General features: G+C 54.1%; 1 protein-coding gene across 1 annotated transcript; it reads left to right on the top strand.

Moving 5' to 3' along the window:
* Positions 1-714: 714 nt before the first annotated feature.
* BSND (barttin CLCNK type accessory subunit beta) lies at positions 715-11,829 on the top strand. Its single transcript, XM_064493544.1, has 4 exons — positions 715-1,186; positions 6,525-6,616; positions 8,644-8,913; positions 9,799-11,829. Exons 1-4 carry the CDS (start codon positions 1,010-1,012, stop codon positions 10,211-10,213), a joined length of 954 nt encoding a protein of 317 aa, XP_064349614.1. The 5' UTR covers positions 715-1,009; the 3' UTR covers positions 10,214-11,829.
* The last annotated feature ends 208 nt before the right edge of the window (positions 11,830-12,037 follow it).

Below are 12,037 nucleotides of genomic sequence, written 5' to 3'. Positions count from 1 at the left end.
GACACAGAGTATGAGAAGGGAGAGAGACCCAGGGAGGCCAGGCCTGGGGAGGCCCTTGTTCTCTGAGTTGCTGGTATTATTCCCATTGTACAGAAGAGGAAAACTGAGGCACAGGGAGGTAACTTGGTCAAGATCACACTGCCCCATAGTAGAGGAGCCAGAACCCAAGCCCAGGCTGTCTGGCCACCAGAGCCCGCACTTTTAACCCTTGCGCTACAGTTAGGCAGTATCACCGAGTGGTGATACTGTAGACCCATGGACAGCTTCTGGGTTCAAATCCCAGCTGCTCTGCCATTTCTAGCTGTGTGACCTTGGGCAACTTACTTGTCTGTGTCTTCATTTGTAAAGTGGGGATAGTACCTACTTCCTGGGTTTCCTTTAATGAGTTAAAACCTGTCACGTATTTAGAACTACATGTGTGCAGCCACCATCCAGTCAATAGGAGCTGTTCTTCCTGAACCCCAGATGGACACATGACCTTGAAGAGTCTAAACTTCTTCAGGATTCTCAAATGCCAGCCCGCGGGATCCTGGAACCCTCCAGTGGCATCCTGATGTCTTTGGGCTGCAGCCCTGTACCTTGCTTCCCCTGGCTGGAAGGTGCGGGGCCGCCTGTCCACTCAGCTCGGCCCCACACAGGCAAATGAGGTGATGTCAAAGCCTTGGCTGGGGCCCAGCCCCTGGAACCTCCCCCTCCCTCCCTCCCTCCCTCCCTCATGTCTCCCTCACTCAGACTCTCACAAGCTCCCAGAGAGAAGGTGAGAGGGAGTGAAGGTGGGGGCACGCGGCCATCCAGGCGTAGCTCCTTCAGCCTGGTGAGCGGGTGCCCAGGGGTTGCAGCTGGACCTGAAGGGAGCCTGCCCTCCGTCTCCTCCCTCTCGCCTCAGGCCCCGATTTGCAGTGATCCTGGAGCGTCATTCCTGCAGTGTGAGTGAGTGTGTGTCGGTGTCTGGCTGGTTCACCTGGTGCCCCTCTGCGGTGGTGCCCCGGCCAGGCCTGGCCCGGCAGCCATGGCTGATGAGAAGACCTTCCGCATCGGCTTCATCGTGCTGGGGTTCTTCCTGCTGGCCCTTGGCACGTTCCTCATGAGCCATGACCGGCCCCAGGTCTACGGCACCTTCTACGCCATGGGCAGCATCATGGTGATTGGGGGCGTCATCTGGAACATGTGCCAGTGCTACCCCAAGGTAGGTGGCCGTGGGGACAGGCGGGTTGAGGGCCAGAGCCCAGGAGGGCCTGGAGCTGTGCCTCTATTCCAGGCATCAGTCCCCCATCTTTCAATCATCTTTCCATCCTCCTCCGTTACACCTTTTCTTATCTCCATTCTCCTGGGCATCCATCCACCCACCCACCCATCCATCCATCCATCATCCATCCATCCCTTATCATAAAGATTGATCAGAAGCCCCCTGGACCTGGAGCCCTGAACTAGGCACAGTGAAACCCAACACACAGTCCAGGTGCCTGAAACCAGAGTTCATGGGTTCTTGCCACCTGCCAGGCACACCTGCATCTCTGGTGCAGTTCAGTCCTCATCTTGAGCTTTTTGGTACCTCTGAGGTTCTGTTTTATAGTGGAGAAGCCCAAGGCTCAGAAAAGTGAGGTCCCACAGCTCTGAAGTGTCCGAGTTGGGATCAGAGCTCAGATATATGTCATCTAAAGCATAATCCTCCACCTCGGAAGGCTTTCCCTGTGTCCCAAGGCAGCTGGGAGTTCTGGGTGGGTCAGCTGTCACCTTGATGGCATGGGCTGGGCAGAGTATTAACGGACTCCTAGCCTTTTGAGTGACTCTGTGATGAGAACAGAACTTGTTTGGGAGTCCCGAGTTCTGTCCCAAACTCTCTGTGTGCCCTTTGTCTTTCTGAGCCTGTTTCTTTCATCTGCAAGATGAGGCCCGGAGCTTCTATTTCTCCCAGCCTCCGGAGTTATACTGAAGAACAGAGGAGAGATGGGATGTAGAAATGTAAACTGTAGAGTGCTATATTTAGGCGAAGGGCTGCCACCCTTACTGTTATTAATCTTCCCAACAACCCTGTGGAATGGGCATGTCAGGAGTTGTAATCCTTCAGTGCCCAGAGAGGTTGAGTGACTTTTCCAAGGTCACACAGCTGGTCAGACAGACCCATGGAAACAAGGAAACAAGCATGGATTCTAACTTGGGCTCTGCCTGTAACTGCCTGGGAGACTTTTGTCAAGCCCCTTCCCTCTCTGAGCCTCAGTTTCCTCATGTGTACAATGTGTGGGTGAGAAAGAGGGGGTGGGAAAGGAGGTGCATCCTAAGGGCCCTGCTGGTCCTGACATCTAGGGGCCCAGGCCCCAGGCAGCCCCCACCACCTGTGGCTCCCTCCTCACCTCCTGCCTGGGAGGCTGTGCTGGGGGCTCGGGGAGGAGGGAGGGGGCTCCAGGGGCCCAGGTCCAGCTGTCCCCGGCCCTGCTCCCTCCATGGGCAGCCCTGGGCAGTCAGCATGTGCATTCGGCGCCAGGGCGGTCTGGGCTGGTTTGCAGTCATTTACTGAGCAGTTTACAGTCAACTGGCCTCTGCCTGTGCAATGCCCTGAGCAGAGGTCACCAGAAGAAGAGGACCTTGAGGCCCGAGCCACCCACATCACCACCACTTCCATCGCCATTCTCCTCCCAGTGAGGAGGCTGGACCCTGGGGGACAGCAGGGCGACAGCCAGTGGGAGCTGTGGAGGGGAAAGTCCCTCCTGCCCTCGCCCCCTTTACAGAGGTGGCTGGGGTGGTGAGCAGAGTGAGCGGGTGGCAGTGGGGATGAGGGAGAGGGAGGGGAGACGGAATATTGCTGGGTATTAATGAGTAACTGTTGATGGATTCACGTGTTCCTGTGCCATGGAGGCCACATGGCAGGGTAGAAACGGCATATGTTTCAGTGTCTACCAGGCCCAGATTTAAATCCCTCCTCCTGTGCCCCACTCCTATGACCTTGGTGGAGGGAGTCCCCACCACCCTGAGGCCTGCACAGTCAAATGGGAGGAACCAGTGGGGTCTTGTATGTAGGGGACCTGGCATCACGCCTGGCCTGGAGCCGATTCAGAGGCACTGCTCTCAGGATCTGTATTCATGGCTTTGGGCGGGTCTGTGTGTGTGTGCAGGGGTGTGTGCGCTGATGCGGGTGTGTATTTCTGGGACGCAGGCTGTTAGGGCCGGCACACTAAGTCAGGGGAGGAAGGTGTGTCGTCAGCCAGGGAGGTATGCCAGGCGAGGGCTCCCCATCCTCCACATTGTCTCGGCTGAGCCCCCAGCAAGTGCTGGTGCCCGAGCTCCCCTCCAGGTCCTCCCCTGCCTCAGTGCCTGACAAATGGGAATTTTCTGGATTGAAAGAAATATAAAGGAATAGAATTAGCCAATTAAGGTATGGAGGTAAGGGGTAGCCAATACCAGCCTGAATTAAGCTGTCCCTGTCTTTGGGGGGCTGGGGGTCTCGCGGAGGAGACAGTTTTCTGCCTGATGGGGAGGGAGTGGGCTTCACAGAGATGATGAGCTGGGTTTTGTAGGTTAAGTAGAAGTTCACCGAGCAGAAAAGATGGGGGAAAGCATTCCAGGCAGAAGGAATAGCATGATCGAAGGCATCAGGTGAAAGAGCAAGACCAGAGGGTCAGCCCGGCTGCTGGAGGGTGTGGGGAGGAAGGTGAGGTGGGGAGGGAGTGGGGCTCGGGGCCTGGGGCCTGGGATGCCATGCTGGGGAATCTGGACCTTTCCTTTTAGTTGGTGGGACAAGAGAGGGACATGAGCAGCTTTGCAGTTCAAGAAAGTGATCAGGCTGACGTAAGGGAGGGGGAAGTTCAAGAGCGACCAGTTCAGTGGGGAGGCTCCTTCTCTGCTCCAGGTGAGAGATGATGGTCTCCTAGACTAAGGCAGAATTTGACCCCAAGGCTGTAGGAGCTGAGAAGACATTTCCGGGTCATCAAATGTGCAGTACTTGCTGCGGCTGGGGTGGCACGGGCACTGCCATCTGGCTTATTTTACTGAATTTCTTTTTTTTTTAGATCATTTTATTTATTTACTTTTTATTGAAGTACAGTCAATTACAATATGTCAATCTCTGGTGGACAGCACAATGTCCCAGTCATGCATATACATATATGTATTAATGGAAACAAATATGCAAATGAATTTCTGAAGTAGACTCAGTCAGATTTGGTGGTCAGCTGGGCCTCGGGCTTAAGAGAGGAGGAAGAAGCCAGGCAAATCTGGTAGGTTGGACAGTCAGGGATGCCGTGCTCATTAGCGGAGATGGGGCAGGGGGCTGGGAGAAGGGGAAACATTGTCTAGGAAGGCAGAGCCTCTCCCTGTCTGGCTTCTGCCTCTGCCTCTGCCTCTGCCTCTGCCTCTGCCTCTGCCTGCAGGTCCACCACTCCCCACTCCTGCCTGCTCTGCTGGAACCCAGGACCAGGCCCCTAATGATGGATTTGTTCTCTGTGAGCCTCCTTCCATCCTTCTGTTCCCTCCATTTGGGGACTGCTCACATCTTTGCCTCAACACAAATCTGGCTGTGCACTCTCCTGCTGTTAACTCCCACTGCTTCTGGGTAAAGTCTGAACTTCTTAGACTGATGTTCTGGGGTCTTCATGGTCTGATTGCCCCTCCCCAGCTTCAGCTCTACCTGTCCCCTTTCTCTTAAACGAACTTGTGTTCTAAGATGTTCAGGCCTTTTCTTCTCCTCCAGGCTTTACACAGTGACATTGATAACGATGCTGTATAGTGATGATGATGGTGATAGTGATGATGTTGATGGAGATGATGGTGGTGGTGATGATGCTGATGGAGATGATGGTGGTGGTGATGATGCTGATGGAGATGATGGTGGTGGTGATGATGTTGATGGAGATGGTGGTGGTGGTGATGGTGGTGATGGTGATGGAGGTGATGGAGATGGTGATGGTGGTGGTGATGACTATGATGAGGAGGAGGAGGACGACGACTGGGCCACGAGGTAATGAGGCAGAGGAAGGGGCAGCTTCTAGGAAATACAGAGCCAGCTGGCAAGTACAGAGTATACTTAGCAGGTGTGGAAGATACCCAGACCCCTCCTTGCCTTGTTTCCAGACTTTTAGGGGAAGCCCCTCCCCTTTTCTCAGGCAGGCAAGTGTCTTTTACTCACTTCACCCTGTGGGAAAGGGGAAAAGGAACTGCTATTTATTAACATGTTATAATACAGTAGGGTCTTTTCAAGTATTTGTTGAACAAATTTTCAATTGAGGAGAAGAAGACTCAGAGAAGTCAGATAACTTCATCTTCAGTAGCATCAAACTACTGTTTACTGTTTACTATGTGCCAGGCACCATGCTAGGAACTCCTTACAGATTATCTCAAGGAATCCTCACAGCAATGCCAGGATCAAGCATGACTAGCCCTGTTTTTTTAATTGTAAAATACACATAACATAAAATTTCCCATCTTAACCATTTTTAAGTGCATAGTTCAGTAGCATTAATTACACTTGCATTGTTGTGCTGCCAATTTCCAGAACACTTTTCATCTTGTAAAATGGAAACTCTATACCCATTAAACAATAACTCCTTATCCCCTCTCCCTCCAGTCTGCGGCAACCACCATCTCTGTCTCTATGAATTGGGCTATTCCAGGTACTTCATATAAGAGGAATCCTGTGGAATTTATCTTTTTGTGATGGCTTATTTCCTCAAGGTTCATCCATGCTGTAGCATGTGTCAGAACTTCATTTTTTTTTTTAAGGATGAATAATGTTCCTTTGTGTGTGTATACCACATTTTGTTTATCTCCTCATCCATTGATGAGTACTTGGGGGTGCTTCCACCTTTTGGCTACTGTGACCAGTGCTGCAAATATCTCTTCAAGGCGAGCCCCACTGTACAGAGGAGCACAGGTGACCTTCCTAAGGAGGGACTCTCACCCAAACTCGGAGACCCCAAAGGCAGGGCTCCTTCTGCCCCATCCACTGCCTCCTTTATGACCTGCCTCCCCTCTGCCGCCTGGTGCCCACCCATGGTACTGCACTTGCAGAGACCTCTTGATCCCTGAAAGTTCAGGGATCAGGACTGGTGGTGGGCATAGCCTTAGCCATCCACTTCTCTGTTCCCCGTCGCAACCTCTGTGTGAAGAAACACGACATGACCTGCTTCCCACTTGTTCACCAGATATGGATAAAGTGTCTACTCCATGTCAGACACCTGCTGGGCACTGGAGGAGGACCTCAAGAAATGATAAGATTTGATCTCCCGCCCCCCGCCAGGGGTGTTTGTCTCATTTACTCACTGCTGCCCCCTAGTGCCTGGAAGTGTGCCTGGCACACAGCAGACGCTCAGTAAGAATTTGTTGGGTGAAGAGAGAGCCTGATGAGAGCTGGAGCCCAGAGATCCAGCCACCCACTGGTGCTGGGCCCTGAGCAGGTCCCCTCCTGTCGAACGGGGTCGGGGGCCTTCCTGGCTAGGCCTCTCTCCCAGGGTATGTGGAGAGGTTAGGCCCATGCTGTGGGGGAGCGTGTGTGTGGGCATCTGCAGAGATGCCTTCTCCGCTTTGTTCTGCAGATCACCTTCATACCTGCCGACTCTGACTTCCACGGCATCCTGTCCCCGAAGGCGCTGGGCCTGCTGGAGAACGGGCTCGCCGCTGAGAAGAGGTGGGTGCCGGGCCCTCCAGCAAGGGCATGGAGGGGAGAGGAGGGCAGTGAGCCCCTCAGGCCGCTCTCTCCCTGCAAAGGAGAGTGAGAGGGGGTGGGAGGGGGGTGGTATCTCACCCCCTTGCTCCAGACTCTGGCTTTGCCTTCCCATGTAATGAGAACACACTACTAGAAATCATGGATTGTTTAGAACTTTCAATCCTGAGTTAGGCATTGTTGTCCCCATTTTACAGATGAGGAAACTGAGGCTCAGGGACTTTGTCCTGTCTTACAGTGAATTAGCAGCAGGCCAGAAATCAAAGATAGGTGTGACCCTAAGTCCCAAACACCTGTGACTACTACTCTATAGCAAAAAACAAGAGGCATGATGATGGCCAAGGCACAGACCTGGGGCTCTGCCACTTTGGGGCTGGGTGACTTTGGGAAAGCGACCTGCCTCTCTTTGCCCCATCTGTGAAACAGAGATACTGATAGTTCTTTCCTCCTAGGCTTCAGTGAGGCTTCAGTGAGATAATACAGTCATCCCTTGGTACCTGTGGGGGATGATTCCAGAACTCCCCTCCGATACCTAAATCCACAGATGCTCAAGTCCCTGATATAAAATGGTATAATATTTGCTTATAATTTATGCATAATCTCCTATATACTTTAAATCATCTCTAGATTACTTCTAATACCTAATACAACATAAATGCTACGTCAGTAGTTATAAATACAATGTAAATGCTATGTAAATAGTTGCCAGTGTATAGTAAATTCAAGTTTTGCTTTTTGGAACTTTCTGGAACTTTAAAAAAATATATTTTTAATCCATGGTTGGTTGAATCTGAAAATGCAGAACTCGCAATACAGATGGCTGACTGTATAAGCCAAATGCTCAGAACAGAACCCGGAGCACAGTAGGCCCTCTGGTGACAAGTAAGCTTGTCATCATTGGTAGGAGGTGCTTCCAAAGCACCAGAGACCAAGTCAGGCATTTTGCGCCTACCACTTCCTTCAGTTCTCATAGAAATCCTGAGAAGTGGGGCATGTCGGGCCCTTTATACAGATGCAGAAACTGAGGCCCAAGATGTGCAATCACAAGCCCCAAACCTCACGGGGAGTCAGTTAACACCAGACCAGACCTTCCTTGGTCCCTAGAGGTGCCAAGCACTGTCTGCCCAGGACCCGGCAGAGAGCACTCTGGCCCTGGAAGCTGTGACTCTGTGCTCAGAGGGCCAGGTTGCAGGTCCAGGGTCCGTGGCTGGGGCTCTGGGACTCTGCTTTGCTTGGGGAAGGAGGTGGTGATGGTATTTTCTGTTTGTGGTACACAGGTGACCAGATGTCCCGGGGGAATGAGGCAGATAGACTATGGATGGCTGGGCGTGGGATCAGCCTCAGGACTGGTCACACGGGACGAGCTGCTGCACCAGGGCTGGGGCTCAGGCTGCCCCGAGTCTGTGCTCCTCCCTGTCACTCCCCAGCTCTGGACCATAGAGAGTGGTAGAGGAATGTGGCACTCGGAGCACCAGTACCACCGCCTAGGTCTGAGTCACTTGGGCAAGCCAGCTCAAGTGTCTGTGCCTCAGTTGTCCCCCAGAGCTACGGTGAGGGTTAGAGGAGCTCACTGACACAGCCTGGCCAGCAAGGAGCACTCAGTGGCTGGGCTGTTACTGCTAAAAAGTGGGAACAACCGTTCTGCTTCAAGGTTGTTCAGAAAAAATGGGATGATAAGCATAAAGCCTCAGGCTCGCGTCTGGACCAGCAAACTCGCAGTCAATGTGAACTGGTCTTCATTTTGCAGCCGCACCCCTGGGGCTAACTTTGGAGATTTTGGGTGAAAGGAACATGGGATTGAGGGTCTGACTTTGCCACTTACTTTACCTTACTGGGTCTCAGCCTCCTCATCCATGAACTGGGTACAGTAACGACCCCCAGCGGGATGCCCAGAGCAGCTGGGCCAGGGGACAACACTGCTGTCTGCTGAGCGAATCTTTGCCCACCTGCCTGTTCTCTCTCCTGCTGTCTGCTGTGCACCATTCCCCCAGCCCCCAGCCCCCTTACGTCAGGCTGTGGGAGGAAGCCGCCTATGACCAGAGCCTGCCTGACTTCAGCCACATCCAGATGAAGGTCATGGGCTACAGTGAGGACCCCCGCCCGCTACTGGCCCCTGAGCAGGGACAGCCACAGCTGGGAGCCAGTGATGGAAGAGAAGGTGGCCCTCACAACCCTCAGGCCTGGTTGGAAGCCGCTGTGGTCATCCACAGGGGCTCGGACCAGGACGGGGCAGAAGGAAACCTGAGACAAGACAGTCCCAGGCAAGTGTTCTGAGCAGCAGTGGGGCTGCTGCCCAGGACTGGGGTGAAGGAGGAGGGCTGTGGGCCACTGTAGGGTCGGGGGGGGGGTGGAATTCGGATAGGATGTTTGGGACACCCAGAGAAGCAGCAGGTGTAGCAGACGCCTGGGTTCAAATCCCAGCTCCTCTCCCGGGTAACATTTGAAAGTTTTTTACCTTCCTGAGCCTCAGTTTCCGCCCGTAGGAATGCTCACTCCCACTTCAGAGTTCTCTGAATGCTCACCACGAGGAGCCAGGATGAGCCAGGATGGGGAGCCAGAGGACGAGGAGCCAGAGGACCAGAGCCCCAGTCCAGGCTCTGCTGCTTATGTGCTCTGTGACCTTGGGCAGGTGGCTCCCCACCCCACCCTGTCCCCAGATGTTCATAGACTGGTTCCTCATTCATCCATGTGGTCACTCAACCACCAACATTACTGTAGTGGGCACCTACTCCCTGCCAGGCCTTCATGGCCCCCCACCCTGCAGGAGCTTCCACATCCAGCAGGGGAGACAAACCAGGGAACAGAAGGTGACACTCAGTGTGACAGGGGTTGTGGGCCCAGAAGAGACCCCTTAGTGATTGGAGAGGCAGAGGAGTGACCTGGTTTGGATAGTAACATAGTAATGGCCCATTTCTTGAGCACCTACCGTGTGCCAGGCATTGCACAATGTGTTTTGCACTCATTGTCTGCTCTGAACCTCAGCGACAACCATGGGAGTGAATACTTTTATTTCCCCCATTTTACAGGGGAGGAAAGTGAGGCCCAGACAGGTGAACTCACCTACCCTGGGCCTTGCAGCGATGGGATTTGGATCTAGGCAGTCTGACTCAGGGCTTCCCTCGCCCTTTCCACCTTTGCCCCTGCAGCCCCCCGACCTGTCCCCAGGGCCCTGCACCCCTTGCTTCCTTCCAAGATGACCTGGATGTGGGTTCCAGTGAGGGCAGCAGCCCCAACCTGGTTCCACCAGAGGAGGCAGAGCCTCAGCCCCTGCCCCCGGAGCCCGGGACCTGCAGGCGCCAGCTGGACCACTTCCATGACTTTGCCCTGATTGATGCCCCCACATCGGAGGACGTGCCGCCAGAGAAGCAGCAGCAGGAGGCAGCCGTGCCCAGCTCCTGGCAGCGGTCTCCAAGGACAAAGAAGCAGGAGGAGGAGGCTTCGAACAGAGGTGCCGAGGAGTGGGAGCAGGAAGAGGAAGACTTGTACTATGGGCTTCCGGACAGCCCCGGGGATCCCCTCCCAGACAAGGAACTGGGCTTTGAGCCCGACACCCAGGGCTGAGATGGAATGCTCCCTGAGTACTAGCCTGGCACCACTGCTAACCCCGTGTAATCTCACGGGGCCTTGATTTCCCTATCTGCAAAATGGGTTTAGATGGAGGTTCATAGGAGACAGCGGACCTGAGAGCATTTTGAGAACTGCACAGAAATGCACAGGGAGGGGATGGTTATATCAATGGGCCATTGCTGTTCGGATTTTTTTTTTTTTTTTGTAAAGCTTTGAAGGTAAAATAGGATTCATTGAGAAGATTTGCAGCAGCCAGGGCCCTCAAGAGCCTTTTCTGCCTTTCTCGAAAGCTGCCCTCTGAACAGGAACCCTCCTTGGTGCTGCCCCCTGGGTCCCTGACTCTCTGTGAAGGCCTCTTAGGGTTCCCATTCCTGGAGAGTCTTTTAGTCCACCCAGTGGATGGAATGATCCGTCTTCACTCAGCTAGCATCTCTGGCCCGCATCCTTCCTGTGGCTCCTGCTGCTCTGGGATCCCAAACCTTCTATGACTGACCATTGCTGACCTCCCAACTTTCTCCCTGGTCAGCCCCACCCAACTCTACCCTGCTGCCCTGCCCTTGCCAAGCTGTCTCCTCCACCAGGATGCCCTTGGTCCCCTGTCTGCCTGGCAAATTCAGGCTCATCCTTCAAACCCCTGCATAGACATCCCTCCTCTGAAAGCTTTTCCTGATGTCACCGCCTCTGGTCCTGGCTCCTGTGTGCCACCTGTGGGTCTGGTCCTGCACGTTTATTGTGGAGTGTGGTGGTCTGCTCAAGGCCTGCTCCTTTGCTTTGCTCACCCCTGTATCTCCCGTGCACGGTCAGTGGTCACTGAGGGTGTACAGAAGTGACCAGAACCCAGGAGCCTTTCGCAGAGAATACCCGCTCCCCTGACTCTCAAACTCCTGACACCTAATCTGGTTCAGTGGCATTTACTGAGCATCTACTGTGCGCCAGACACTAAGCCGGGAACTTTAGGGGAAAGAAATGTGAACTCATGACAGTTCTTGCCCTCAAAGGGCTCACAATCCACTAAGCCTAGTGTCTTGTAAGTTAGGCACAGAGTGCAGAGCAGAAGCCTAGGAGGGGGCAGAGGAGTTAAAAGCTGACACACCAGAGGCAGTGGAGTGACCCCTACACAACTGTCTGGGGCCATCGAGCACAGGGACGCATAGCTCTGGCTGCCTGAGCAGCCCCTGAAGGTATCACCATGTGGCAGCATCACAGAGGAACGCTTTTCTCAGGCTGATCTCTGCACAGCCCCTCTGGGCCCCAGCACAGGCACGGTAGCACTACCTCACCCCAGGTCCCCACACTCAGAGCTTGAACCCTGGGCCCTCTGGAAGGGCTGACCTTCACCTGGGCTGGGCCTCTGGGTCGGGGTTGGAGTTGCAGCCGAAGGAAGGGCAAGCCCCTGGCACCCCCTCCCCCTTCTTTCTGGGTTATTGCTACCTCCCGTAGGAAAGCCTCTGCTGTAACAGGTGTTCCTGCTCCAGGCCTGAGTCGTGGAGTCATGGACAGGGTGAGGTGCAGCTTGGTCCTGGGCTCTGCTCCCTCGCACATGGGAGGGGTGACCTGCATCAGAACGAGCACCAGTGGGAAAGGCGCAAATAAAACGTTTTCAATGTTCAGAGCGGTCACCTTCACTCACCTGCAAATTCTTTTATGTAAAGCCACCCGTCCCCTTCCGGGCAGGATAAATGAGGCTTCACTGTGGGCACTCTCTGGAACGTGTATGTGAACACAGCTGTGTGGCCGTGTGGGACAGCTGTGTGGATGGAGCCTCAGGAGGGGTCCTCACCCTGAATCACCCTGTAGGGCACCCTCAGACTTCAGCAG

This window comes from Camelus dromedarius, chromosome 14 (genome assembly GCF_036321535.1).
Source record: "Camelus dromedarius isolate mCamDro1 chromosome 14, mCamDro1.pat, whole genome shotgun sequence".
NCBI classification, from domain to species: domain Eukaryota; kingdom Metazoa; phylum Chordata; class Mammalia; order Artiodactyla; family Camelidae; genus Camelus; species Camelus dromedarius.
The sequence above is the reverse complement of the archived record's forward strand: the minus strand, read 5'-3'. Positions and strand labels throughout refer to the sequence as shown.

Bases quoted from the DNA above. Each gene is read 5' to 3' on its own strand.
- BSND (XM_064493544.1), top strand. From the start codon at position 1,010: ATGGCTGATGAGAAGACCTTCCGCATCGGCTTCATCGTGCTGGGGTTC. The intron at 1,187-6,524 runs GTAGGTGGCCGT...TTTGTTCTGCAG, and splicing joins TGTGCCAGTGCTACCCCAAG to ATCACCTTCATACCTGCCGA. The intron at 8,914-9,798 runs GCAAGTGTTCTG...TTGCCCCTGCAG, and splicing joins CTGAGACAAGACAGTCCCAG to CCCCCCGACCTGTCCCCAGG.